Genomic DNA, 26,554 nt, shown 5'->3' on the forward strand with positions numbered 1-26,554 from the left:
TATATGTATGGGTCTTGTTTCTGTATCCATTCAGCCAGTCTGTGTTTTTTGGTTGGAGCATTTAATCCATTTACATTTAAGATAATTACCAATATGTATTTTCTTATTGCCATTTTTAAAATTATTTTGGGATTGTTTTCATAGGTCTTATTTCTTCCCTTCCTCTTTTTGTTCTCTTTTCTTGTGATTTGATTATCTTTGATGTTGTATTTGGATTCTTTTTCCTTTTTGGTCTGTATATCTATTGTAGATTTTTGGTTTGTGGTTATCATGAGGTTTTGATATAGCACTCTATATATATACAATATTGTTTTAAGTTGTTGGTCTCTTAATTTCAAATGCATTTCCAATATCCTGCATTTGTACTGTCCTCATGATTGTTGATTTTGATATCATATTTGTGTATGGATGATTTCCTACCTTTACTGTATGTTTGCCTTTACCAGTTAATTTTCCCATTTGTAATTTTCTCATTTCTTGTCGTGGGCTTTTCTTTTCCCCCTAGAGAAGTTCCTTTAGCATTTGTTGTAAAGCTGGTTTGGTGGTGCTGAATTCTCTTAACTTTTGCTTGTCTGTAAACCTTTTGATTTCTCCATCGAGTTGGAATGAGAGCCTTGCTGGGTAGAGTATTCTTGGTGGTAGGTTTTTCCCTTTTATCACTTTAAGTATATCTTGCCACTCCCTTCTGGCCTCAGAGTTTCTGCTGAAAAATCAGCTGATAACCTTATGGGGATTCCCTTGTACGTTATTTGTTGATTTTCCCTTGTTGCTTTTAATATTTTCTCTGTCTTTAATTTTTGTCAATTTGATTAACAACTTATTGACGGGCAATGTATTAATACATCTTTTGTTACCTGAACGTTATTGACCAGAGACGTATCAGTACGTTTTTAGAAAGTGATACAATTAATATCACCGTGTGAAGTTGTTAGGGCTTAAAATTGATCAAGGGTTCATTATACAACTTGCGATTGTCATTATTATTCACGTTTTGCTCCATTAGGTTTTTGTTCCAACATTGTGTAAATTATAAATGCAAGTTTATTATCGTAAAATCTTCAAAAATTATGCATCATGAAATTTTGAGTGAAGAAGAATTTTTCGGTGAATTTTATGCAGATACTTTCTCTGATTCTTCTAGTGACATATATACTAGTGTCTCAGGAGATGATAGTTCTTCAGAATATAGTTCTGATTCAGCAGATGTGAATATTAGACCAACAAAAAGACAAAAAACCTTAGTGATTGATTCTGATACAGAAAATGACAATGAAACTCACACTGCTGGAGAATGCTTCTTTGCTTCTACAGAAGAGTGGGTTGAAGGCAACATTTCACAAAAATTAGAAGACTTTACGGGTGTGTCAGCTGTAACTATTGAATGTAATAACCCACAAAGTATCAGTGAAATAGCAGAATTAATTTTTGGTAACGACTTTTTCAAGTTGGTTGCTTCTCAAACAAACTTGTATCACCAACAGAATGAAAAATCATAAAAAGTATGATAAGGCTTTAAAATGGACTGATGTAAGCAATAGTGACATGAAGAAGTTTCTTGGATTAATAATTTTGATGGAACAAATAAGAAAGTCACACTGGAAAGAATATTGGTCAACTGACCCCTTGCTTGAAACACCTATCTTTCCAAAGATTTTGACGAGAAGAAGGTTCAAACAAATAATGACATTTCTTCACTTTAATGATAACTTGGAAACTCCACGTCCTGCAGACAGAATTTCAAAAGTTAAATCTCTTTTGGATTGTTTTCTACCAAAATTTCAATCGATCTATGTACCCAAACAAGAGCTATGACTTGAGGAGGCAAAGATAAAGTGGAGAGGATGACTCGGATTCAAAACCTATAGTCCGGGCTTCCCTGGTGGTGCAGTGGTTGAGAGTCCGCCTGCCAATGCAGGGGACATGGGTTTGTGCCCCAGTCCGGGAAGATCCCACATGCCGCAGAGTGGCTGGGCCTGCTGAGCCTGCGCATCCAGAGCCTGTGCTCTGCCACGGGAGAGGCCACAACAGTGAGAGCCCGCTTACCGCAAAAAAAAAAAAACACCTATAATCCCAGAAAACTTACAAAATATGGAATTTTGGTCAGGATGGTTAGCAAAAGTGAAACTGGATATACATGCAGTCTTGAGATTTACATGGGTGAAGGAAAGAAACTGCAAGAAACAATATTATTGGTCCTACAACCTTATCTTGGTTCATGGCACCATATTTACAAAGACAGTTATTACAACTGTGTCCACATCTGAAATATTGTTGAAAAATAAAACCAGAGTTTGTGGGACTATAAGAGAGAATTGTGGTCTATTAAACCAATTAAAGGAGAAATCTAAAAATCTACAGATGGGAGAAATGACATTCTTACAGAAGAGAGAAGTGATTCTTCTTATATGGAAAGACAAGAGGCTAGTCCGCATGGTGACAACTATTCATGACGCCTCCATAGCATCTACAGGAAAAGAAGACAGGAGGACTGGCCATCAGATAACTAAGCCCACTTGTATATAGAGTATAATAAATATATGAAAGGAGTTGATCGATCTGATCAAATCTGTCCAACTTCAGTGTCCTCTGGAAAACTCTAAAATGGTATAAGAAACTGGGTTTCTTTTGAGTAATTGCAGTTTATTCAATGTGTTTAAAATTTATTGTAGCCTTAATGCACAGAATAAAATGACTTACAAGTAATTTTTATTAGCTAGACAATGGGTAACTGACCATTCTGGTGAATGTAGTGGTAGTCCCGCACCTGGTCCTTCTTGTGGCGTTTCTAAAAGAGCCCCCTGCAAAGATCCACCTTGTCAACTATCAGGTAAAATAAAAACATATTCTAGAGGAAATAATACCCACAGGACTAAAAAGAAGTGCTGCCAGAAAGTGTAGCATCTGCTCTTTCAGGGGAAAGCACAGTGAAACACAGTATGTTTGTAATAGATGTTCTGTTCCCCTGCACAGAGGTGCCTGCTATACTGCCTATCACACTCTAACAAAATATTAGAATGCTTTAGTGAGACATGTACAAAGTTTCAAATAAATACATTAAGTGTAAAAAAAAAGTTGTCAATATTTACCCAAATGCTAGTGTTTCCATATTCACTAACATAACAAATTGCCAGCCACCAGCATTAGCTTCTGCAAAAATCCCCTGGTCAGTAATGTGTTAACATGTGTCTTGGCATGTTCCTCCTTGGGTTTATCCTGTATGAGACTCTCTGTGCTTCCTGGACTTGGATGACTGTTTCCTTTCCCATGTTAGGGAAGTTTTCGGCTATTATCTCTTCACGTATTTTCTCAGGCCCTTTCTGTCTCTCTTCTCCTTCTGGGACTCCTAAAATGCAAATGTTGGTGCATTTAATGTTGTCCCAGAAGTCTCTTAGGCTGTCCCCATTCTTTTCATTCTTTTTTCTTTATTCTGTTCTGCAGCAGTGATTTCCACCATTCTGTCTTCCAGCTCACTTATCCGTTCTTCTGCCTCATTTATTCTTCAGTGGATTCCTTCTAGTGTATTTTTCATTTCAGTTATTGCATTGTTTATCTCTTTTTGTTTGTTCTTTATATCTTCTAGCTCTTAAACGTTCCTTGTATCTTCTCGATCTGTGCATCCATTCTTTTTCTGAGATCTTGGATCATCTTTACTATCATTACTCTGAATTCTTTTTCAGGTAGACTGCCTATCTCCACTTCATTTAGTTGTTCTTCTGGGGTTTTATGTTGTTCCTTTGTCTGGAACATATTCCTCTGTTGTCTCATTTTGTCTAACTTTCTGTGTTTGGGATCCCACAGGCTGCAGGATTATAGTTTGTCTTGCTTCTTGTGTCTGTCTGCTGGTGGATGAAGCTGATCTAAGAGGCTTGTGCAGGCTTCCTGGTAGGAGGGACTGGTGCTGACCACTGGTGGGGTCTTGTCTCTCTTGTGGACAGGGCCGTGTCAAGGGGTGTGTTTAGAGGTGGCTGTGGGCTGAGGAAGACTTTAAGCAGCCTGTCTGCTGATGGATCAGGCTGTGTTCCTGCCCTGTGGGTTGTTTGGCCTGAGGCATCCCATCACTGGAGCCTTCAGGCTGTTGGGTGGGGCCAGGTCTTGGCATCAAAATGGCAGCCTCCAGGACAGCTCATGCCAATGATTACCCAGTACCTCTGCCACCAGTGTCCTTGTCCTTGTTCCCGCAGTGAGGCACAGCTGCCCCCCACCTCCCCAGGAGACTCTCCAAGACCAGGACGTAGGTCTGGCGCAGGCTCCTCTGCAGTCACTGCTTTTTCCCCTGGGTCCTGGTGTACACGAGACCTTGTGTATACCCTCCAAGAGTGGCGTTTCTGTTTCCCTCAGTCCTGTGGAGTTCCTGTGATCAAGCCCCCCTGGTTTTCAAAGCCAAATGCTCTGGGGGTTCCTCCTTCCAGTGCCAGACACCCAGACCAGGGAGCCTGACCTTGGCCCAGAATTCTCACTCCTGTGGGAGAACTTCTGCAATATAATTATTTTCCAGTTTGTGGGTTGCCCACCCGGCAGGTATGGGATCTGACTGTGTCGTGAATGTGCCCCTCCTGCTGTCTCGTGGATTCTTATTTATCTTTGGAAGTAGAAGATCTTCTTTGGTAGGTTCCAGTCCTTTTTTGTCAATGGTTGTTTAGTAGTTAGCTGTGATTTTGGTGTTTTCATGAGAGGAGGTGAGCTCAGGTCCTTCTACTCCACCATCTTGTAGAGATCTATCTAAATTTGCTTTTTAAAGATTTATTATACTGTCAGACTTGTGATAGTCTTACCATTCTTCTACCCAAAAGTTAGGAATCTCTAGGAATGTACTTTTGGCTCTCTGAATGTATTACAGGCTTAGAAGCATGTACTTTTTAGTTAATCACTTGCTTTACAAAGCTAAATCATTTAAACCTGTTTTTTATTTTTAATTATATTTTAACAAACTTAATTTTTGAATTGGTGATACATTTACATGGTATGAAATTCAAAGATACAGAAGAATATACGATGAAAAACCTAATTCCCACCCCTAACTTCCATTTAACCTGTTTCCTTCCTTGTAGCCAACTATCATTAGCAGATACCAGTGTGCCCTTCTAGAGATGGCCTACATACATTCAAGCAACATGTATATGTACTTCCTTCCACTCTCTTCTATAAAAATTGTAGTTGTTTAATTCTACATACCATTCTGTTCATTGTGTTATATTTAAAGAAGGGAAGAGGATAAAGCAGCACATTATAATCAACTATAAACCTTTTAATAAAAATATTTAATTGTCATTACTGTCACATAACATATACTTTGTAAGTATTCTCTTCTTTGACAGCTTTGAGTAGAAACTTTTAGTTTTCAACATGTGATGCTATGGATAGGAGTTTATTTGACATTTTTTTTTTGTAGAGTGAGCTCCAACTGCGTAAAGAAGTAGAGACAAGGCAGCAACTGGAACAAGCATTAGGCGATCATCGAGAGCTGATTGATGCTCTGACAGCGGAAGTTCTTCTCCTTAGAGAAGAAAATACTGCTGCCCAGGTACTTAGATGAGATCCCAAACTTTTCTGTGTTTAGTAGTATAAAGCATTTTTATGGATGTATGAGATTCTCTTCTTTGCCTTTGATTTACTTGTGCTGGCATGATTACTTACTGCTTCTTTATTATCATCAAGAGTAACTTTTATGGCACATTTATTATATTGGAGGTAGTATAGTAGAAACTTGGACTACAAATAGTGTAGAATAAGGCTACTGTCTTTAAGAAACTTACTATTTATTGGGGAAGACAGAATCTACATTTAAATGATAACTACCAATATTATAATAGTTTATCCAAAATATGAAATGAGTGTTATGATAGCTACTTTTCATTTCAAAATAGCAGAGGATACCCTTTGAGGAACCCTCCTATAACATATGCTGTTTAAAGTTGTCTATAGTATCTTCAGTATCTTTATTCATCTTTTTGTTCTCAAATAGTGGTTATTATTACTTTTACTTAACAGCCAAAAGAGACTAGAAAATCGGTAGTTAGTAGACAAGTTATGTTTGTGTCAATGGACATTAGATATAAGACATGCAATTTTTTTTATTGATGTATAGTTCACATACCATTTAACTCACCCTTTTAAAGTGTGCAGTTCAGTGGTTTCTTAGTATATTCATGGAGTTGTGTACCAGCACCATTAGATAAGTCCAGAGTATTTTCATTAACCCAAAGAGAAACCCCATACTAATTAGCATTCACTCTCCATTCTCTCCTCCCTTCAACCCCTGGTAACCACAAATATACTTTATGTTTTTATAGATTTGCCTAATCTGGATATTTTATATAAGTGGAATCATGCAATATGTGGTGTTTGGTGTCTGGCTTCTTTCACACAACATAGTGTTTTCAGGGTTCATCCATGTTGTCACATGTATCAGTACTACATTCCTCTTTTTTGCCCAATAATATTCTAAATATATGCTCTACCACATTTTGCTTATCCATTCATCAGTTGAAGGACGTTTGAGTTGTTTCCACTTTTTGTGTGTAATGAATTAATAATGCTGCTATGGACATTCATGTACAAGTAAGTATTTGTGTGAACATATATTTTCAATTCTCTTAGGAAGATAGTACACTTTTCAAGTATACTAATACGTTCAACAAATCTTTATTGAGCACTTACTGTGGGCCTGGAACTGTTCTAGGTGCAGGAAATACAGTAATGAACGAAAAAAAAATCTTGGCCCTCAAGGAGCTTATATTCTAAATAAACACACCCCCAAATAGTGAAGTATATTGTAAGTTAGATGGTTATTATGTACTATAAAGAAAAATAAAGCAGGTAAGAGGCATAGGAAGTGCCCAAGGTGGGAAGGTATAAATAGGATGGCCCATGTCTGTCTGAGGAGGTGACATTGAGTAAAGGCCTGAAGGAGGTGAGGAAGCGAGGATGCTGATAGCTGAAGGAAGAGCACTCGAGGCAGAGGAACAGGAAGGATAAAGGTCCTGAGGTAGGAGCGTGGCTATTGAGCTCAAAGCCGTCAAGGAGACCAGGGTGGCAGGAGTGGGATGTGGCAGAGGGAGCGCAGGAGGAGACAAGAGCAGGGAAGCCAGATCACATGGGGCCCTGCAGGCTGAGTGAGGACTTGGGCTTTTGTTCTGAATGAAATGGGAAACCACTGAAGGGTTTTGGATAGAGAAGAGATGTGATCTGACTTAAGTTTTAAGAGAATCACTCTAGGCTGTTGTGTTGAGATTAGATCAGAGATCACTGCCCTAGCTCCATTCAAGCCCTTAGTGCCTCAGGACACTCCTAGACCAAAGAAATACCCAACAGTTCCATTTATTAAGTAGTTAGGTTCAAACAACTTAATAAGCATTTATGTCTTAACAGCTTGGATGCTGTGTGAAAAAAATAATACATGTAAATTGATAGAAAAAGTCTTATTTTTATCATGATTAAATAACCACAGTTATTTACTAATGGAATATGTATACATGTTGTACATGAAGCATTGTACAGCTTCTCATAGCTTAGAATCATATTGGACACCATCAGTCTTATTTCCTATTCACAATCATTTTTATGCTGTGTTGCTTTTTAGCACAGCGACTAATGAAAACTCAGCCTCACGAAGATATGACATCATCAGAAGGAATGTATCTTAACCTGATGTTGAATCTGTAAACACTTTAAGCTTGTAGGCAATGTCCCCTGCATTGGCAGGTGGATTCTTAACCACTGCGCCACTAGGGAAGCCCCTTAATATATTTTGAAGTCAACCGGTAGAATGTGCCAATGGGTAGGATATGGGGTGAAGGGGAAGATGTGAGAGAAGAGTCAGGAGTTTTGGCCTGAGCAGTTAGAAGGATGGAGTTGTTATTGATGAGGTGAGGATGTTCAGGAGGAGTTTGGTTTTGTGTATTTTAAGTTTGAAAAGCCTATGTGAGTTCCTGGTGGAGATGTTGAGTAGGCCACTAGATATATGAGTGTGGAATTTGGGAAAAATTTGGGCGGATATAAAAATGTTTAGTATACTTCATTCAGCAGTCCTACTAATAATATTTCTGACTTCTGACCACATCTGATTTTTATCTAATGTCTGTTCATCTTGGAGATACCTATGTCTGTTTGTGTATATACCATTGGCCCTTGAACAACACTAGTTTGAACTGTGCTGGTTCACTTATACATGAATTTTTTTCAATAAATATGTACTACAGTACTATGCAATCTGTGGTTGGTTGAATCCACAGATGCAGGACCTCAAATATGGAGGGCCAACTGTAAAGTTATACGTGAATTTTCCCTGTGCAGAGGGTTGATGCCCCTAATTCCTGTGTTCAAGTGTCAACTGTAATATATATACATATGTGGTATATATATATATACATATATATATATATATATAGTCTTTTAACACTATTTTATATACATTACCATAAATTTTTATAATGCTCATGTTTATCAGTTTAAATGTCTATATAATATTCTGTTGAGTTTCCTCCACTTGATGTATCTCTCAGGGTAGCTCGAGAGTCAGTAGTGTGTCATCTATATAAAGAGATTTTGTAAATTGAAAGCCCTATGAAAAGGTTAATTCTTATTGTTGTAGCAGTGTATTTATTAATTAATAATATTCCGTGATTTATTAGACCATTCTTCTATCATGGAATTCTAAAAATATTTATAATTATATGTTTTAATGAATGCATTGTTTTAGTATTTGAAAGTCTGAAATGATATAGTTATACATACCTAGGTGATGATTTGTTGTCTGATATGCCAATGATATTATTTTGTTCGTTTTTCTCTAGGCAAGACTTCAGCAGTACATGATCACAACAGATGAGCAGCTTATATCACTCACACATGCCATTAAGAACTGTCCTGTGATAAATAACAAAGAAGGTCAGACATTAGAAAGGGGAGCCACAAGTAGAAATATGGACAGTCCAGGTGAGTGGAATAATCCCAGATTGGGATTAAAATACTTATAGAGAAAAAACTGTAAACTTGTATGTAATTATTGGCTGTTTATGCGTAAACAGCATTAACACTATTACATTTGCCACTGCTACTTCCAGCTAATATTTATTGGATACTTGCTCTATGCCAAGTACTTTTACAGTGTTTTACATGTATTATCTCATTTAATCCTCATAATATAGCTTTCATTTAATTTTCAAGAGTTCTTCACTCAGTCTTATGAGATAGGTGTCATTGTTACCCCCATTTTTTAGATGGGAAAACTAAGGCTTAGAGAAAGTGTTGGTAACTTAGCAAAGTCACACCAATAGAAAGTAGAAGAACTAGCTTCCTAGACATGTGGGAATTTAATACCAGCACCTTTCATTATGGTGCCCCAGGTTCAGAAGGGGACGGGATGGTCGTGGAAAGAAAAAAAAATACTGACTTTCAGAAATTCATGACTTTAGTTCATTTGTGGTGTTGCTTTGAAAACCTTTTTTTCACCTCATGTGCCATCATTATATGCCATAGGCTGAATAGGACATTTAGGATTTTTTACTTCTAAGTAATATTTTGATGAGTGTCTCTGTGTGGAAAGAGTTTTATGTATTTAGGTGCATTTTCTTAGAAGGGATTCTAAGAAGTGGCTGACTCTAAAATTTAACTTGCATGAGATAAACTCAATGGTGAGGGTGGGTCTTCAAGGGCAGTGCTTTTCTCCAAAACAGCCACTTCTTCCCAGTGCTGGCCCCCCAGGAGCTTTGCCTGTGAGTCACTGCTAAATGAGCATATGGACTAGAGAGTGAAGGCTCCGGAGGCCCCATGATTTTGCTCTCTGTGGAAATGCATCTAAGTATAAACACCTGAAATGCGCTCATAATTCCTTTGAGTACTCATAGCCTCTCATCTTCTTCAGAGGGTCCAGCTGTAAATGCTAATGTCTCCATGCCATTGATGTTCAGAGGGGAAGATATGGTTGAATTGCCACAGGAAGATTTGCCTGTTAAACTGTCTCAGGTGCCAAACCCTCCAGAGAGCGGGAATCTGGCCAGCAATTTTCCAAGGCATATATTTGAGCCAGCGGTATTGTTAACACCACCCAGGCAGAAGAGCAACTCAGAATCCTGTCCTTTGCAGGATGGTAAGCAGGCTTCTTTTAAAGCTATAAGGCAGCTGTTTTTTTATGCTTCATATATGTAAAATATTGTGTTTATTTTTCCCTGATAAACAGAATTTTAAAAGATACTGATTACCATACCTAATCTTTAAGCTGAAGGAGGGTCTTTCAGGGTGGTTTATATCATGTGTATTATACCTATGGTGAAATGTGACAGTGAATTTCATTATGTATCTGTCCCATCAGACATTGTAAATATTAATTGAACTCAGATCAAAGGACCAAAGTCCTCAGCAATAAAATGCAGAGTAAGGGGAATCCCATTTGTGTCTATGGTCCAGGGCCACAGGAAGGGGTAAGAAACAAGGGGAGATTGTACTCCGGAGAGTAAGGAAAGTTTAACCAAGGAAAGACAGGAACTGTGACTTAGAGGATTTTGTAAGTCAGATCTGATTATTAACCTCTTTTTTAGCAAAAGATTTTAGCTTAGTCAGCTTGGAGAATTTTATAATGAAAGCCTGTGTATAATTAAAAGTATCTTTAGAATTACTTTTCCAGCACATATAAAGAGAACTTTGAATAATATTTTAAAAATTTATTATTAATCCTTCGCTCATAGATTCTTAAAACTTGGAGCTCATGGATGGTCTTCAGACGTTCCATGGACTCCTTCACTGTTTGGAAAATTATGTTTATTTGTCCACATGTACATTTTTCTGGAGCTATAGCTTTCATTTTCAGAAGAGTTCTTCAATCAAAAAACTACCTTAGATGTTCCTCCAAAGTTTTTAGAAAAATGTTATTCAGCCCTGATTTGCCTAAATTTTTCTTTCTTTAAAAAGAGTGTTTATATTTTTATGTAGAGGAACAGAAGAATAATTTTTATTGTCATTAGGACATACAGAATTTGTCAGATTTTCTGCACTTCGTTTCCCTTAGAGGACATGAAAAGACCATAAAAGGTTAAGGAAAATGACAAATCATTGCAGTTATAAAATTTGTTTTAGCATTTACAATGCAAATGTAGAGTTTGTCAGATCTGTGAGGTACAGGGGGACAGCGCTAGGCTGAGGATCAAAAGTGCTGGAATCTTGGCCTGCCGGTCCAGTGACTAGCTGTGCATCATAGGGCTAAGATACCTCTCCTGGACTTTAGTTTTCCTGTCTCTCAAATGAGAGTCTTTTCCTTTATCTTTAATGTCCTTCCAGCTCTACAGTTCTGTGATTTGATATTTCCTCTTTAGAGGTCTAGTAAGTATTATTAACATTGGCTAGATTTACAAAATATAATTTCAATTCTGATTTCTGTGCAAGTTAGCTTTTCATTCCTTAAAGTAATTTTTCAAACGTTTGCATGTTATTAATGGGCTTGCCTAATGATCTCTTATGAGATATTGTAAATTATTTTTCATTGGTGATAAGGTAGCTTGAAATCCTTTTAAAGAAATAATTATAATAAATATTTTTACTCTGGAAATATATTAACTGTTCGTGAAAGCAAATTATTCAGGGATTGCTCTAGACAACATTTTATTAGCATCTTCAGCAGGTTCTGCATTGAAAATAACACTGCACATTTCTTTTACAGTGTGCAGATAGAACTACCTTGGAATATGTATTCTAAATTGGTGAAGTTTTATTAACATACTTTTCAGCATTTTCTTTGGAATGCTCACATGTAAAGGGTTGTTCAGTTAAACTGAACATGCAGAGATGAGAGGTACATAGGGTGCATCATCAGTGTTCAGTTATGCTCTAGAACAACTGTTCAATAGAACTTTCTGTGATGATAAAAAATATTCTGTATCTCCCCCATTTAATATGGTAGCCACTATTAGCCTTATGGGACTGCTGAGAACCTGAAATGTGGTTACTGTGACTGATGGAACTGAATTTTAAATTTTATTTAATTTTAATTAAAGTTTGAATATGAATAGTCACGTATAACCAGAGGCTGCCATATTGGACAGTGTTGTTCTAGAATTTCCCATCATAAATACTTTCCTTTAGCTACTAATCAATTTCTACTTTCTTTTATAACCATGCTTCTTGAAAGAGTGGTATACATATGCTGTTTTCACTTTCTTATCTTCCATTCACTTTTTAAAGTATTAATTTAATTCATATTTGCAGGTGGTTAAAAAAAGCACATACAAGGGTCTCCTCCTCCTCCACCTCTAGGCCTACCGCAAGAGGCAGTTATTTTTATCCCAGTTTGATTTCTGTTTATCTGATGGTGGTCTTAATAATTAACATAAAATATTTTCACATCTCTTTTCTTGAAGTATCAACTTTACACAATCATTATAGACTCTCCCTTATTAAAGAAGAGGGTTTAATTCATCTTAACACCTGCCTCTCTTCTCTAATTTGGATAATTATGTTTTTATTTTTATTTCTTCTGTTGCAGAACTTCATGACTTTAAATACTTTCTATTTCTTTTTCATTAACTTCAGGCAGTATCTATTAGCTCTCTGCTATGAGAGGAGAACACTAACTCCCCTCCCTTCCTTCTTCCTCTCCTTTGTTTCCACCTCCCATCTTCAGTCACCTTTACCTTTCCTTTGGTAGTATCAAGTTTGTTAACATTTACAATGTTCCATTACCATTATATCTTCTCTGTCTCATCTATAGATGGATACTGACATTGAAAACAAATAACAATTACATTTTCTTTTTGGGTCCATTGTTTCTATCAGTCCTTGTGCCACACAAAAGGAAAAAGTTCATAGTATGAAGGTCAAGGTGAATTCTTATTTCACTTCATCATTTGCTCAGAATGTTTTATTTGGCTCTGTGTTTATACTGTGATTTTCTTGTTCTGTTTTTGTTTTGCCTGAAGATTCAAATTGCTTTTATCGTCTTGTTGACAAAAGTATAATGTGCCTTCACCCATTTCATTTGCACGTCCTTTAGTCATTCCACTTTGACACCAGAGATACCTTCCCAGAGCCCACCAACCTCTGTTCCAGTCTCAACGGATTGCTTCCTGGGCCTGTTGCACAGCTCTTATCCTGGGACTTGCTGTTATCACACTTTAAAAAAATATATTTATTTATTTTATTTTTGGCTGTGTCAGGTCTTAGTTGTGGCACACAGGATCTTCGTTGAGGCACGTGGGATCTTTCGTTGTGGCTTGTGGACTTTTCTCGAGTTGTGGTGTGCAGGCTCCAGAGCGCGTGGGCTCTGTAGTTGTGGCGCATGGGTTCTCTAGTTGTGGCTCGTGTGCTCAGTAGTTGCGGCATGTGGGCTTAGTTGCCCCGCAGCATGTGGGATCTTAGGTCCCCCACCAGGGATTGAACCTGCGTCCCCTGCATTGGAAGGCAGATTCTTAACCACTGGACCACCAGGGAAGTCCCTGTTATCACACTGTTGGTTTGGATCTGCTGCGTCCTAGATTCCATTTCTTCCTCTTTTTTGGTTTTCTCCCTCAGTTTTCTGAAAGAAGACATCAGAAGGGGTATATAGAAGGTAAACTTTGAGTTTTTGAAAATCTGAAAATACTGTCATTTTTCTCTTATACTTGATTGATGATTTGGCTAGAAATAGAATTCTAGGTCCTTAGTCCCTTTTCCTGAGAAATTAAAGGCACTGTTCCATTGATTTTTATTATCCAGTGTTGCAGTCAAGATGTCTGATTTCATATCGAAATTTTATTTCTGTGTATTTTTGACCTACTCTTTCTCTGTGGAAGCTTTTAGGATCCCTTTATTTTATTCTGAAATTGCACAGGGTGTATCTAAATGTGGGTTTTTTCCTCATTACTGTGAGGCACCCGTGGGACCTTTCCGTCAGAAGACATGACTTTTTGCAGTTTGGGGAAATTATATGTTGACCTTCTGGATTATTTTCTCATGTATTTGGCCTTATATCTTCCTTCTTATATTTTGGAAGTATTTTTCACTTTATACTCAAGCCTGACTTTTACATTTTTGTATTTCACCAACCATATTTTTAATTTCCAATCAAGGACCCTTTCTTATTTTCTGATTGTCCTTTTTTCCATTGCTGCTCATTATGAATGCAATATCTTCCAGAAACTCTCTTCCGAGGAAACCAGTTAAAATTTTGTTACATTTTCCTCTGTACCTGAATTTTCTTTCTTCTCTTCTTAGTCTGTTCTATTTATCTATCCTGGCTTTTCTTTTTTGTGCTGCTGGCTTTCCTCAATGTCTGGTCATCCTTTATTGTCCATTCGTATTTAAGAATAAATGACTAGGTTGAATAGTATAGGTAGCTGGCATAAGTTTTCTCCTCTATGATGTAGGTAAGGCTAGGTCTGTTTTCCCAATATGTTTTGCCTTAAGTAGTTGCTTTGCGCATATGGGCATGAGATGTTAACTGCAGGCTTCCTGTAGCATATGGAAGCAGGATCCAGCTATCCAATTGCGTCTACCACATTTGCTCTTCCCAACCCTGTTTTTTTTGTTGTTGTTGTTTTCAAGGATGGGTGTCAGAAGTTGTGAGCAACAGGTTGACTGACATCACTGTATAAAAGACAAGCTTTCAAGTAATTCCCCAGTTTAGCCCTACTTTTCTCTTTCTCTGTACCTGTCAGCTTTGAGCCTGCAGCCTTTTCAGTACTCCCCAAAAGAAACTGGCTTTACCTGTAGCTTCCTTTTAATTAATAGACATATTCTGGACTGTGGCTTCTGCACAATTTCATTCTTTCACACACTTCCCATCCACTCTCAGTCTTCCAGAAATGTGTTGAAATATCTAGTTTGCTACTGCTTCTCCCCAGACCATTATCTTTACTGGTGTGAGTTTATTTGTGTTTATATTTCCTTACTGTCAGTTAAAGAAGGTGAGATAAATGTATGCTCAGTCTGTAGTCTTGAAATAGAAGCATCTATTCCCCCGATTCACTCCCATATTTGTCATTCTACCTAAATCGCTCTTGCTAAGGGCTCCAGTGGCCAATGTGTTGTTAACTCCGCTGTACGCTTTCTGTCCTTATGTTTCTAGGTCTTACAGTAATATTACACACAGTTAACCACTGCCTCTTTGTTTCCTTGAAACCACATTCTTGTAATATTTCTTTGTCTTTCTGGCTGCTCCATTTCAGTCTGCTTTGCTAGCTTCTCCTCCTTTATCTGACTCTAAATGTTGAGTTCTTTGTGTCTTGTTAACTGGTTTCTTCTCTCACTCTATTCTTTCTCTCTAAATAATCTCACTCGTTCTTGTGGCTTCCATAAGATGTTACGGAAAAACCCGAATGAACTTTTTGGCAAACCCAGTATATGCCCAGTGACCTCCAGTTTTGGATCTTAGCCTACATAGTCTCTTAAGTTTCTGACCCATGTTTCATCTGCTTGGATGGATATATAGGCACCTTAAACTTAGCATGTTCAAAACAATTCTTAATAATCCTCCTTCCACCAAATCTGTTCTCCTTGTCTTCTCCATGTCAGTAAATGGCATCACCATCCGTTCACTTGTGCATGCCATCTTGCTCTGTGTGTTTCCCTCACTCCCTACTTTCAGTTCATCACTCTCAGTTCTATTGCCAAAATATTTCTCAAATGTATCTACTTCTCTCCATCTTTATAGCAAACATACCTTAGTCAAAGCTACCATCATCTTTCTTCTTGACTACTACAGTTGCTTATTGGTCTCCCTACTTCTATTCCTGGACCTTCCAATTATCGACAGAATTTAAGAAATGTAAATTATGTAAATTGAGTCATTCCCAAACCTCCAGGTTTCATTGCTCTTGGATTAAATTATAAAATTTCTAACATGGCTTTTAAAAGCTCTGCAAGAAATGGCCCTGTATGCCTGTCTGGTTTCATATACTCCCACTTCTGCCTTGTTGCTATGCTACAGCCAGACTGGCCTCCTTTCTTTGCTGTTTCCTATTTTGGGGTCTTCACATATGTTGTCCTCTCTGACTGTAATGTTCTTTGCTCTACTTTCTGTCACATATGTAATCATTTAAAAACTTTACTTCTTCAGAGATGCTTCCCCTGCCCATCCCCAGTTTACATTATATATCTATACTCCCCCCAAGATTCCCAGGTATGAGTTAATATATGTGTTAAAATGTGAACTTGGTAGATGGTTTTTCACAAGGATGCCGATAAAGCTCTAAGGAATATAAAAGACTCTGTACTTCATTGTTAGCGCTGGTATTGCTGGTAAGTTCTCTGCTAAAATAAATGAGGCATTCAGAAACCAAATCCTTCTATCGAAATATTTCTCTAACTACTAAGGAGGGCTAATGAGATGATTATAGTGCCAACTGTGGTTAAGTGGTACATGTTTCTTATGTTTTAATTTTATCTACAGTATTGAGGAGGACTGTTCAAACTCGTCCTGCCCCACGAATTCCTCCAACCGTGGAAGTAATTGAGAAGGAACAAAACTGGGAAAAGAAGACCGTACCTACTGCCACAGACATTCAGAATTCAAGTGAAGAGAGTCATCTCTTTACTCAGAGGTGGAGGGCCTCTCACATGGGAGAAGATTTGCAGAACAAAACCCAGGCTCCTTTTGTTAACCCCTCACAGCCCCTCTGCAATTCCCGTTCAAGCACTCAGCAATCAAGAAACCCCGCAGTCTCAGAAGAACCCCCAGTACTGGGAGATGGGCAACAGCTTAGAACAAATGAGACATTAATACAAAGAAAGGACATCATGGCACGAATTGCTGAGTTGACACTGCAGAATTCAGCTATCAAGGCACACCTGAATAATATTATTGGGCCGGGGGGAGAGCAAGGGGATGGACTTCGGGAGTTTAACAAACAGGAGACGAGTCATGCCAGCAACATGACCTCTGTGAGTGCCAGTTAAGGATTGCCTACAGACATATTGGTATTTAAGTATATTGCTGGAGCATCCAGAAATGACCCTGGTGCTTGAAGCTGGTACTAGATGGCTTATGCTGTGTCGGGTCCTCATCACAAAATAAGTAGAGGTTATTTATCAGTTTATGTCACACATGCATTAAAAGAGTACAACATAAAATTTAAAATGAGGAAATGAATGAGGAAAATAGGACAAAAGTAAAACAGGTAGGAAAGCTAAAATTAAGCTAGGAATGAAGTTTTAAATATAATATATAGAATAAATATGTCTTGAAAGTTTACCACATAACTGTTTTAATTGAAATCATTTTTACTCTTAAAGGGGCTCATAAAAGAGAATTGTGTGTAGTTGGCCCTCAGCTCGTGAGTAGTTAATTTTTTAGGACACAGAATGCATTTTCCCTTAGAAATGATGTTTTAAAGAATATTAAAGTCAGGCTTTAATGTACATACTAATCATCTGGGAATCTTGCTAAAATGCAGACTCTGATTGTGTAGGTCTGAGGTAGAACCTGTGCGTTTCTAATAAGTTCCCAGGTCATGTTGGTCCAAGGATTACACTTTGAGGAGCAAAAGTCTGCATGTTGTAGTGCTGGAATTTTGTAAGTTACGTAACTGAGGGCTGACCTGGCAACGTGAACCTTCATTTCCTTGTTTGTGGGGAGCAAAGGGATTCTAAGTTCCAGTTGTGGAGTGTTGATAACACACGCCCTCATGCAGATCCCAGTGACGGGAGAGTCTTCCTTTTACCCTGTCATGAGCCAATGTGGCGCCTCTCAGAGTTCTGATGGGAGGCGGGGCCGTGGGAAGGAGCTGGCCAGCTTCATGGATTAGGGGTTCCAGAGTGATCGCTTCCATAGGGGCTTAACCAACTGTGGATTGAGGGCTTCCATGAGGAAGGTTAGGAGAGGGTGGGGGTAAGGGCCATCTCTGTCAGCACTGGCTCATGGGCAATAAGGGCAATACAGGTATCGAGTGACAGAAATAGCAGTCAGAAGGGACTGGCAGAAGAAGCCGAGACGGAGATTAGGAGTGATCGTTACAGTTGTATGTAAGTACAAGCTGCCTCAGTTTTAGTCAACAGAGACGTTTCTGTGTATGCAGAGTTTTGAAGTTTATTTGAAACATGTTTTTTAAACATGGTTTAAAAAAACCCACAGAATTAAAAATGGAGCTTGCCCCCTTTTCCGATTAGTACAACAGTTGGGCTGGAGAGGACGATCCAGTACTATTGCCCTCACCACCCTTTTCATTATAATCAGAATTACAACATGAGTTTTAATTCATGCTGTTTTGCTTATCTCTTTTTTAACTAGCGGGCATAAGCTACAAATTAGTGACTTCTAGTAGGAATTGTTTTTCCCCAAAGGGACATATTTACTAAATGAAGTACTTAAGAGTGACATTCCTTCCAGGAATTTTCAAATCAAACTTACATTATATTCCTTGGGTGGCTCCTTTTTACTCTACCTCTCACATTCCTTTCCAGTCACCAGCCTTCTCGAATCAGGTATATTAGGCCAAAAGTGGCCTGGGTAGGGTGACACATGGTCAGAAGGAGTGATAAGATTCCTAGAAATCTTTGCCAAATAGCTCATAGTGCGTGTATGAAGATGATAATTATAGAAGCATCTGTTTCAACTATCGCAGGTCCTCTTTTGTATATTGTGATTCAAACTCCAGACCTGCCTTTAATAGGGATGTTAGAAGTCAGTCACTCGGAGTAGTATCTTTGCTCGTGTGATCTTTGTGAAGCTCAACAAACGCTAAGAGATGCAGGAAGGCTTTGCTTTGTCCCACAGACACTCTCCATGGACAGAGGGACTAGAGGGCTTATGTGGCACTGATATTAGAAGGATTAGTATCCCTTTACTTTAGCCTTTATTTTTCAATTAAGAGATTTGTAAATTCTATTACTATTTGCCCAGTATTCAAGTTCACATGTAGCAAAGGCTATGAATACTAATTTGCTGGCTCTTAGTGGAAGAGTTCGTTTTTACAGAAGGTCATAATTGTTTGTATTATTTTTAATATGGAGTCTGTGTCCTTTTTTTAAGTCTTTTCCAGCAGTACAACCTCTAACACCAAGTAGCATGGAGGAACGGATTGCAGAATTGAATCGACAGAGTATGGAGGCTCGTGGAAAACTCTTGCAATTAATAGAGCAGCAGAAACTTGTTAGTTTGAATCCTTCCTCTCCACCAGTATCACCTATTCGGTCACCTCTCGGAGCATGGACTGGTTAGTCACAAATTCATGATTTAAAAGCCTAGACACATGAAATTTTTCATTTTCTTGATTTTGCAAGTATATATTTAGCTAAAAGAAATCTCAGAGCGCATATATTTCAGTGTCTTCAATTTTATGTAGAAAGAAACAGACCTAAGTGACAGAAATGGGACTAGAAGGCTGGTCTCCTCTCTAGCTTCTAGAAAGCTATCCCATGGTGCCTGCAGTTAATCTTTGGTGTCTGAGTTCCTAAGTTGCCCTACATGTAAATGGGATCTGTTTCTGTATATGATTCGTTCATGGCGTATGCTGCAGCTGTTTATAAACATAAGCATCAAAATAATTTAGACTTTCATCAGCAACAAATTACAAGTTATTATTCTGTTAAAACCATTAAAACATTTTCACTTGTAAGTTAAACTTCCTATTTAATTGTTACATTTAGGAATGTGGGAAGCTACAGGCGATTCTAAACAATAGAAAGTAACTGAAAAATTAGTTGTCATAGTGATCACATTCAAAAAGGTACTGATGAAAGGAAGTAGACCTCAAGTTGCTCTTTAGCCAAAAATTGAATTATTAAGTCCCTCAAGGGGTAGAGCTGCATGAAGGTTCTAGAGAGACTAATTTGGGCCCGGTGTAAGAGAAGGTTCTAATTGTCAGGAATAGACAAAGCTCTGTATCAGTAAGTGGTGTGCCCCCTGAGGTGTTCAAGCATTATTGTTTTAGAGAGATTCCTATGTCCTGTGGCTGGTTGAAGTAGGTTACCTATGAAGGATCTACCAATAAGACTCTTTCTCTCAGAAGTTATTTCCTTTTTGAATTACAGACCCAGAAAACAGAGTGATTTGAGGCACTTCCCTGGTGGTCCAGTGGTTAAGACTCCACGTTCCCAATGCCGGGGGCCCGGGTTCAATCTCTGGTCAGGGAACTAGATTCCTCACGCGTTCCACAACTAGAAATCGCGAGTGCCGCAGCTAAGACCTGGTGCAGCCAACTAAATAAATAAATGAATATTTAAAAAAAAAGAAAACAGGAAAACAGAGTGATCTGGAAGTTACTGGAAAGTGATAGATAACGCATTTCCCTAAGGTCCTTCCTCTTTGTTTATTCTAGGCTCCTTCACATTACAGCTTTATCTACCGTTCTTCATAGTCAGAAAGTCTAGAGGCAACTTGTGACTAGAATAAATAAGTGAAATCACTCAATATATGTGAATACCAACGATGTGTCACCATGTTCTGGGCACTGGGGATACTGCATCGAACAGGACAAGCCCCTGCCCAGCTTGACTACTCCGGGATTCAAGCTGGGGGGAGCAGGCAATACAAATAAGCAAATAAATACATGAGACAATGTCAGTTAGTGCTAAGTGCAATGAAGAAAAAATAACGCAGATCACTCGTAAGAATAATTTTGTGATAAAATGAGACATCTATTTCAGTAGTTCTTTGCGGTTAATACTTTCATTTCTGTTGGCTCATTTAGTTTTCAACATACCTTCAGAGTAGACAAAGCTGATACAACTATTTGATAAATAAGTAAACCAAGACACAAAGAGGTTGAGTGATTTGTCTGAAATTCTAAAGCAAACTGGTAGATTTGCAACCGTGTTCTTTCCATTCCAGTGCTTATTTGTCTAAGGTATTCTTTTCTTAAGTAAAATTATTGGTTTCACAGGAACCTCTGTGGGCTATAATGATAAAGATAAAAATAAATCATATGTCATGCAGAACCTCTTTTGTTTTCTAGGGCAACCAAGGAATATGTTATAAAATTGAATAGAGCTTCATTACCCCTTAAAGTCCAGAAATTACTGGTTTTAAGCATGATTCTTAGGAGCACTGCCTGAGCCTTTCATGAGTACATACTTAGTAAATATTTGTTGACTGATTATCTACTTCTGAAATATTGAAAATGTACATAATTATACTTGCCTTTGGCCATATGAGCTCTTCAGCCAACTTTCCCCTCCAAATTTAATGTCTTCAGTAACAGTAATAATGTAATAGATTTAGAAGATTTAAAGTTTTACTGTATAATCCAGAAATGTTCTTTCTTTTTCATTTTTTTTTTTTTCGGAAAGCTTTAGATAAGTCGCTCTCACCAAGATCTCCTGTTCTTTAGGGCTAGCTCTTAATTTCTGTTTTTCACTTGCAGATCTGACATGATACCACTTGTCTGAAGATTCTGGCTCTCTAGGAACTGGCATGCTCCTGAATTGACACTAAGAACTAAAGTTTCTTGTCCCACAGTTCGTTTTTTAAAAAATCCTTGAAGTGTATTTGTGGTCCATGATGATAAAAATATAGAAAGAACCCTCAACTTTATAATTTGCAGTAAGACAGAAATCAAGTTAAATTTTAATTTTCATTTTATTGAAAGGTAATAAACTAATGTTTATTTTTATATTATAGAAGGAGGAAAGAGGACGATCGAGGTATCTATTCCAGTAGCGGAAGCCCCAGAAAGCTCAAAATGCAGTATTGTCTCTCCTACCAGTGGGCTAAATTCAAGAAGGTAGGGTTAAAATCAAGAACGTGGTTTGTGTTTTATTCTCTTTGTGAAAAAAGGTAGTGCATAATGTCTGACTTAGTTTCAGACAGATTCACTCATGTAGAGAAAATCAAGTAATTGGGGAGGAGAATTTGGGGGGAAAAAAGAAGAAGAGTGAGGAACAATCCTTAATTAAGTAGAAAAGCATTGGGTTGGCTATTGAAGACAAAAATAGGATAATAGCACATATGTAGAGCGTTTTATGGGTTACAAAATTAGGAGGTAATATATGACAGGGTAAATTGACCAATAGTATTTTCCTCCTTTACAGTAAGTGAAACCAAAGCTCATAGAGCTAATTGGGCAATTTGCCTCCATGGGTCACGTAGTTGGTAAATGGTGACACCAAGGATGTACCTGGCTGTCTGTGTCCACTCTACATGCTAGTACTGCACTGCTCCACGTCTCATTACTCTTCCATGACCTTGACCTTCCTCCCCATCCCTGCACATCCATTCTTCCTCTTTTAATGTTAAAAACTTATCTGTGTGGTCCTCTAATGTACTGAATGGTACATTCCATTCAGTCTTTCTGTAAACCTAAACATACTCTAAAAAAGAAAATCTATTAATTAAAAAAAAAAGAGGTTGGTGAAAATATGTTGCAAATAATTTACCTCATTTGGACTTAAGTCAGCCATTCCTTTCAAGCTCTTCTCAGTATTGAGAATTGTGTCTTATATAATTTTTAAAGGTGAATAATAATAGATTACTCTCTCACTCTCTTTTATTTCTCATAAATAGATCTCCAGGGGCTACTAGTAATTCTTGTTCTCCATTAAATGCCACCTCAGGAAGTGGGCACTTGACACCTGTTAATCCAAGAGCAGAGGTATGTGATAAAATGTAATTGTGAAATGTGTCTAGAGGTTGGGAGGGCAAAGGTGGGAGGTGGCTGATTTTGTAGTTTTCATGCTTAATTATTATTCCTGTTATCTTAAAGATAATATAAAATTCTCAGAAGAAAAGAAATACTAATTCACCTTCATTAGGAAAAACAAATAAGCATACACGTCTTTTGTTTTCTAGGGTAACTAAGGAATAAGGTAAAATTCAATAAGATTTCAACAAAGATCGGACATTATTGTTTCAGGCAGAGCGTTCCAAATAGTGTGGCAAGACACGCAGGGGTGCCTTGAATGGGCTGTGGGCTTACTGAGATACTGGTTTCCTCAGTCTTTGCTGTGGCTGTATAGGGCTTGGGATAACCAGAGCCCTGGGGCCAGTCACTTTCCTTGTCACTCTGCCCCAGTGTGCTGTATCTGAGTGTGCCACAGAGAGGTTATGTGCCACACGTAGAGAGGTTATGGCACAAAGGGTAAATAAATGTCCTACGTATTTTTTATGTGTTCTGATTTGCTATAGGAATGTAGAGAAACTAAGCATCTTACAGTATATCCACAATTTTTGCAAAAGGCGTTTTTCTGTGCTGGTAATACAGCAAAATATAGTTCCTTTGACTGATTAGTCATAGAAAATTGTGAGGGTATCTTTAAAATCATAAACATTACATTTGCAAATGTGAGCTAACAACTGTTTGATGGGGTGGGGGGGATCTTCCTTGCTATTCTTATTACTAGCTTCAGTAATTAGACAAAATAGTGAATACCTCAATAAACATTGAGTATTTATAGTCCAAATTAATCGGTAAGCTCAGAATATTCTGATTGCCCAGCACTGGAAGATTTGTCCTTTGTTGTTTCTTATATTCTTAAAAAACTTTAACGTAAACTATTTTATATAATTTGCCCTTAATTTCTGGAATTTAGTAACAGATTTAATTTACCAAGGTCAAATAACTTTTTTTGTTATTTTAAAAAGTTGTACACTGATTTGTATAAAATACTGGATTGATTCTTTTTAAAAAAAAATTAGGTCTGCCAAATCAATAAGGGGATCTGTTGACCAGGGAATATTTGGGAGTGTCTCTGATAGAGAATAAAAATTGCTAGTAGCAGGCTTCCCTGGTGGCGCAGTGGTTGAGAGTCCGCCTGCCGATGCAGGGGACATGGGTTCGTGCCCCGGTCTGGGAGGATCCCACGTGCCGCGGAGCGGCTGGGCCCGTGAGCCATGGCCACTGAGCCTGCGCGTCCGGAGCCTGTGCTCCGCAATGGGAGAGGCCACAACAGTGAGAGGCCCGCGTACCAAAAAAATTGCTAGTAGCAATAATTTTTAGTACCATTCAGTGGTGTAAGATAACTTTGGTTCTATGTACTTGGTATAAATAATTGTAAATCTTGAGTGGTTTCATGCTCCTGATTACTTTCTAAAGCCTTTCTGCATCTTTGTTCAACAGATTGAGAAACAAAATGAAGAAGGCTGGTTTGCTCTTGCTACCCACGTGTCATAAGTGAGGACGAGTTGTAGAGTTTGTTCTCAGTAATATATTCTTGAGCTTCCACTCCCCTTTCCCTGCTACTGCTTTTAAGTTTTTATGTTCTTCTTTCAGATACAACTTACAAAGATCTCATGACTTAGTACTAATGGAACAAAGAAATAAAGCAATTATTTTAATTTTTAACCTTTTCAAATAGATTTCCCACAAACAAACAACCTATAACCTCTTGTGAATAAAATTTTGACTAGAGGGAAATTAAAGTTTTATATTCTAATAAATTCAAGGATTTTTTGGAGTAATATATTTTTATCTTTATCATCTTTATTCAGATTTTTTTTTTGGTCCAGTGTATCTCAAATGTTGATCTATTTTATTTTTTTCTGAAGAACTAAACTGCTTTTGCATATAACTTACAATAAAATGACTCGGTGTGACTAAAGTCTGGCTTTCAGAAAAATCTACACCCCCTTTTGAGAGAAGTCACTGTAGTCCATCACTTTTTCCATCAAGGGAATGTATAGTTTTCAAAAGTAAGTGTGGGGGCTTCCCTGGTGGCGCAGTGGTTGGGAGTCCGCCTGACGATGCAGGGGGCGCGGGTTCGTGGCCTGGTCCGGGAGGATCCCGCGTGCCGCGGGGTGGCTGGGCCCATGAGCCATGGCCGCTGGGCCGGCGCATCCGGAGCTTGTGCTCCGCGGCGGGAGGGGCCACAGCAGTGAGGGGGCCTGCGTACCGCAAAAAAAAAAAAAAGTCAGTGTGGGAGTATTTGTTTATATTTGCTTAAGCAGGTAAGGGTGGTTATATATATTATAAAATTCTTACATAGTCTTTACATGTGAAAATGTTATCAGTAATGGTAATGTATATCAAAAAAATAATGATTGAGCTTAAATATCTGAATGCACTAACATTGATTTATTGGTTTATTTAATGTTTGAAACAGAATTGAGTACAAAACGTTGCTATCAATTTTCCCAGCCTTGAATCTACAATGCATTCAGGGTGGATTTTTCTTCAAGGCACCTGTTTGATCTCACATATTGGTTTCTGTTTTAAACTTGGTTTTTGAATGGTCTCTGCTCCTTGGCTCTATGATAGGAATTCTCAGCCTAAGTGAGGTGGGAGCGGCGAGGGGAAAGCACACTGTAACTCCTTGGGGAACTCTCTCAGATAACACCTTCCCTCCTCGGGCAGTTGTAAGTCACTGTTGTAGGAAGTGTGCTATGCAGCTTTCATTTGGGCCTCTTCATTGTTGTAGGGGCAAAATAATTATTATCTTTTGGTATCACTGATTTTATTTATGTGAAGTCATCTGTATGCATTTGTATTATTGCAGATTCTTCCGTCTGTATTGCACTTTTTAAACCTTGGTGTTTAATAAATACTATCCCTGTATGGCATATAAACCCATTTTAGTGTTATTCCTTCTCTTACTGAAATGTCAAGTTATCTGCTTGCTTTGTGAATGCGTTCTTTTGACGTGTATTTTCTTTAATATTCTCCAACTGGTTGGCTCTTTATTTTTTTTCCCTATATTCCTTTCAACCTCTAAGATGCCTTGGCATGGCATTTTAAAAAGCTGCTCATGGTGATTTAATGTGCAGCCAGAGTTGAGAACCAATGCAAAAACTTTTACCACTAGCTCACTGGCAACCTTTGGGACTGATATTGAAGTATTCATCCTGTTAAGGTTTGTTTTTGTTTTTACTGATAGAATACAAAGGTAGGTTGAAAAAACTCCAAGAATAATAGATACAGCGGAAGGAGCCTTTCTTTCTTAGGCCTTCTGGAGTAGTGCTTCTCAACTTCAGCTGTTATTAGAGTCATCTGGGGACCTTCTAAAATTCCCAGTGCCCAATTCTCACTCCAGACCAATTAAATTAGAAACCCTGGGGACGGGACACAAACATTAGTATTTTAAAAACCTCCTGAGATGATTCCAGTGAACAGCCAAGCTTGGGAAACATCATTATAAAAACATTTATTATCCCCAGTCATAAATTAGTGCATATTTGTTTTAAATTAAGTTAAACTACCTTTATTAGCTTCTCTTTATCAGCTTTCAGAGCCAGCTGCATCGGTGGGTCTCAAAGCGTGAACACCAGCCAGCAGCATCATTATCACCTGGGGTACTTGTTAGATGTGAAAATTCTTGCGCCCTACCCCAGACCTATTGATCAGAAACTCTGGTGTCTTTTTTAATAAGCCTTTCATGTGATTCGGGGCATGCTCAAATTTGGGAACCATGGATCTATAGCACTGCAGACAGGTGAACTCTGCTGTATTTGACTGTGATGTATTACATTTGTATTTACTTTTAATGGTCCAAACTCAGATTACTTGTGTTTCTTGGTTTTAGATGCAAGTTTTTTGCTAACATATGTCTTGTCCAATATGTCCCAGAAAGCTGCTGATCAGGTGCTAATAAACTTTAATAAACTTGACAGTTCTCCAAACTGCAGCTTGCGAGAGAAACTAGACTGATAGCTAAATCCACAGTTATGATATAATCACTCCTACACTGTATAGCAGAATCATTTGGATTAGCAGAATTTAATAAT

At 38.1% G+C, this 26,554-nt stretch overlaps 1 protein-coding gene across 6 annotated transcripts in view; it reads left to right on the forward strand.

Moving 5' to 3' along the window:
* Positions 1 to 25,403, forward strand: part of SPICE1 (spindle and centriole associated protein 1) — a 63,220-nt gene extending 37,817 nt beyond the window's left edge. For 4 of the 6 annotated variants that reach the window (XM_067738874.1, XM_067738875.1, XM_067738876.1 and 1 more), the window contains exons 11-18: positions 5,390 to 5,521; positions 8,793 to 8,934; positions 9,863 to 10,087; positions 16,355 to 16,845; positions 18,932 to 19,115; positions 21,521 to 21,623; positions 22,403 to 22,490; positions 23,955 to 25,403. In XM_067738874.1, coding sequence (XP_067594975.1) covers positions 5,390 to 5,521; positions 8,793 to 8,934; positions 9,863 to 10,087; positions 16,355 to 16,845; positions 18,932 to 19,115; positions 21,521 to 21,623; positions 22,403 to 22,490; positions 23,955 to 24,008 — 1,419 coding nt within the window. In that variant the 3' untranslated portion in view covers positions 24,009 to 25,403. Of the gene's footprint in view, positions 1 to 5,389; positions 5,522 to 8,792; positions 8,935 to 9,862; positions 10,088 to 16,354; positions 16,846 to 18,931; positions 19,116 to 21,263; positions 21,443 to 21,520; positions 21,624 to 22,402; positions 22,491 to 23,954 lie in introns of those variants that run through there. The other 2 variants (XR_010943733.1, XM_067738879.1) reach the window with 2 other exon arrangements.
* Positions 25,404 to 26,554: the final 1,151 nt, after the last annotated feature.

The sequence above is a fragment of the Pseudorca crassidens genome, chromosome 5, assembly GCF_039906515.1.
Source record: "Pseudorca crassidens isolate mPseCra1 chromosome 5, mPseCra1.hap1, whole genome shotgun sequence".
Classification (NCBI taxonomy): Eukaryota; Metazoa; Chordata; class Mammalia; order Artiodactyla; family Delphinidae; genus Pseudorca; species Pseudorca crassidens.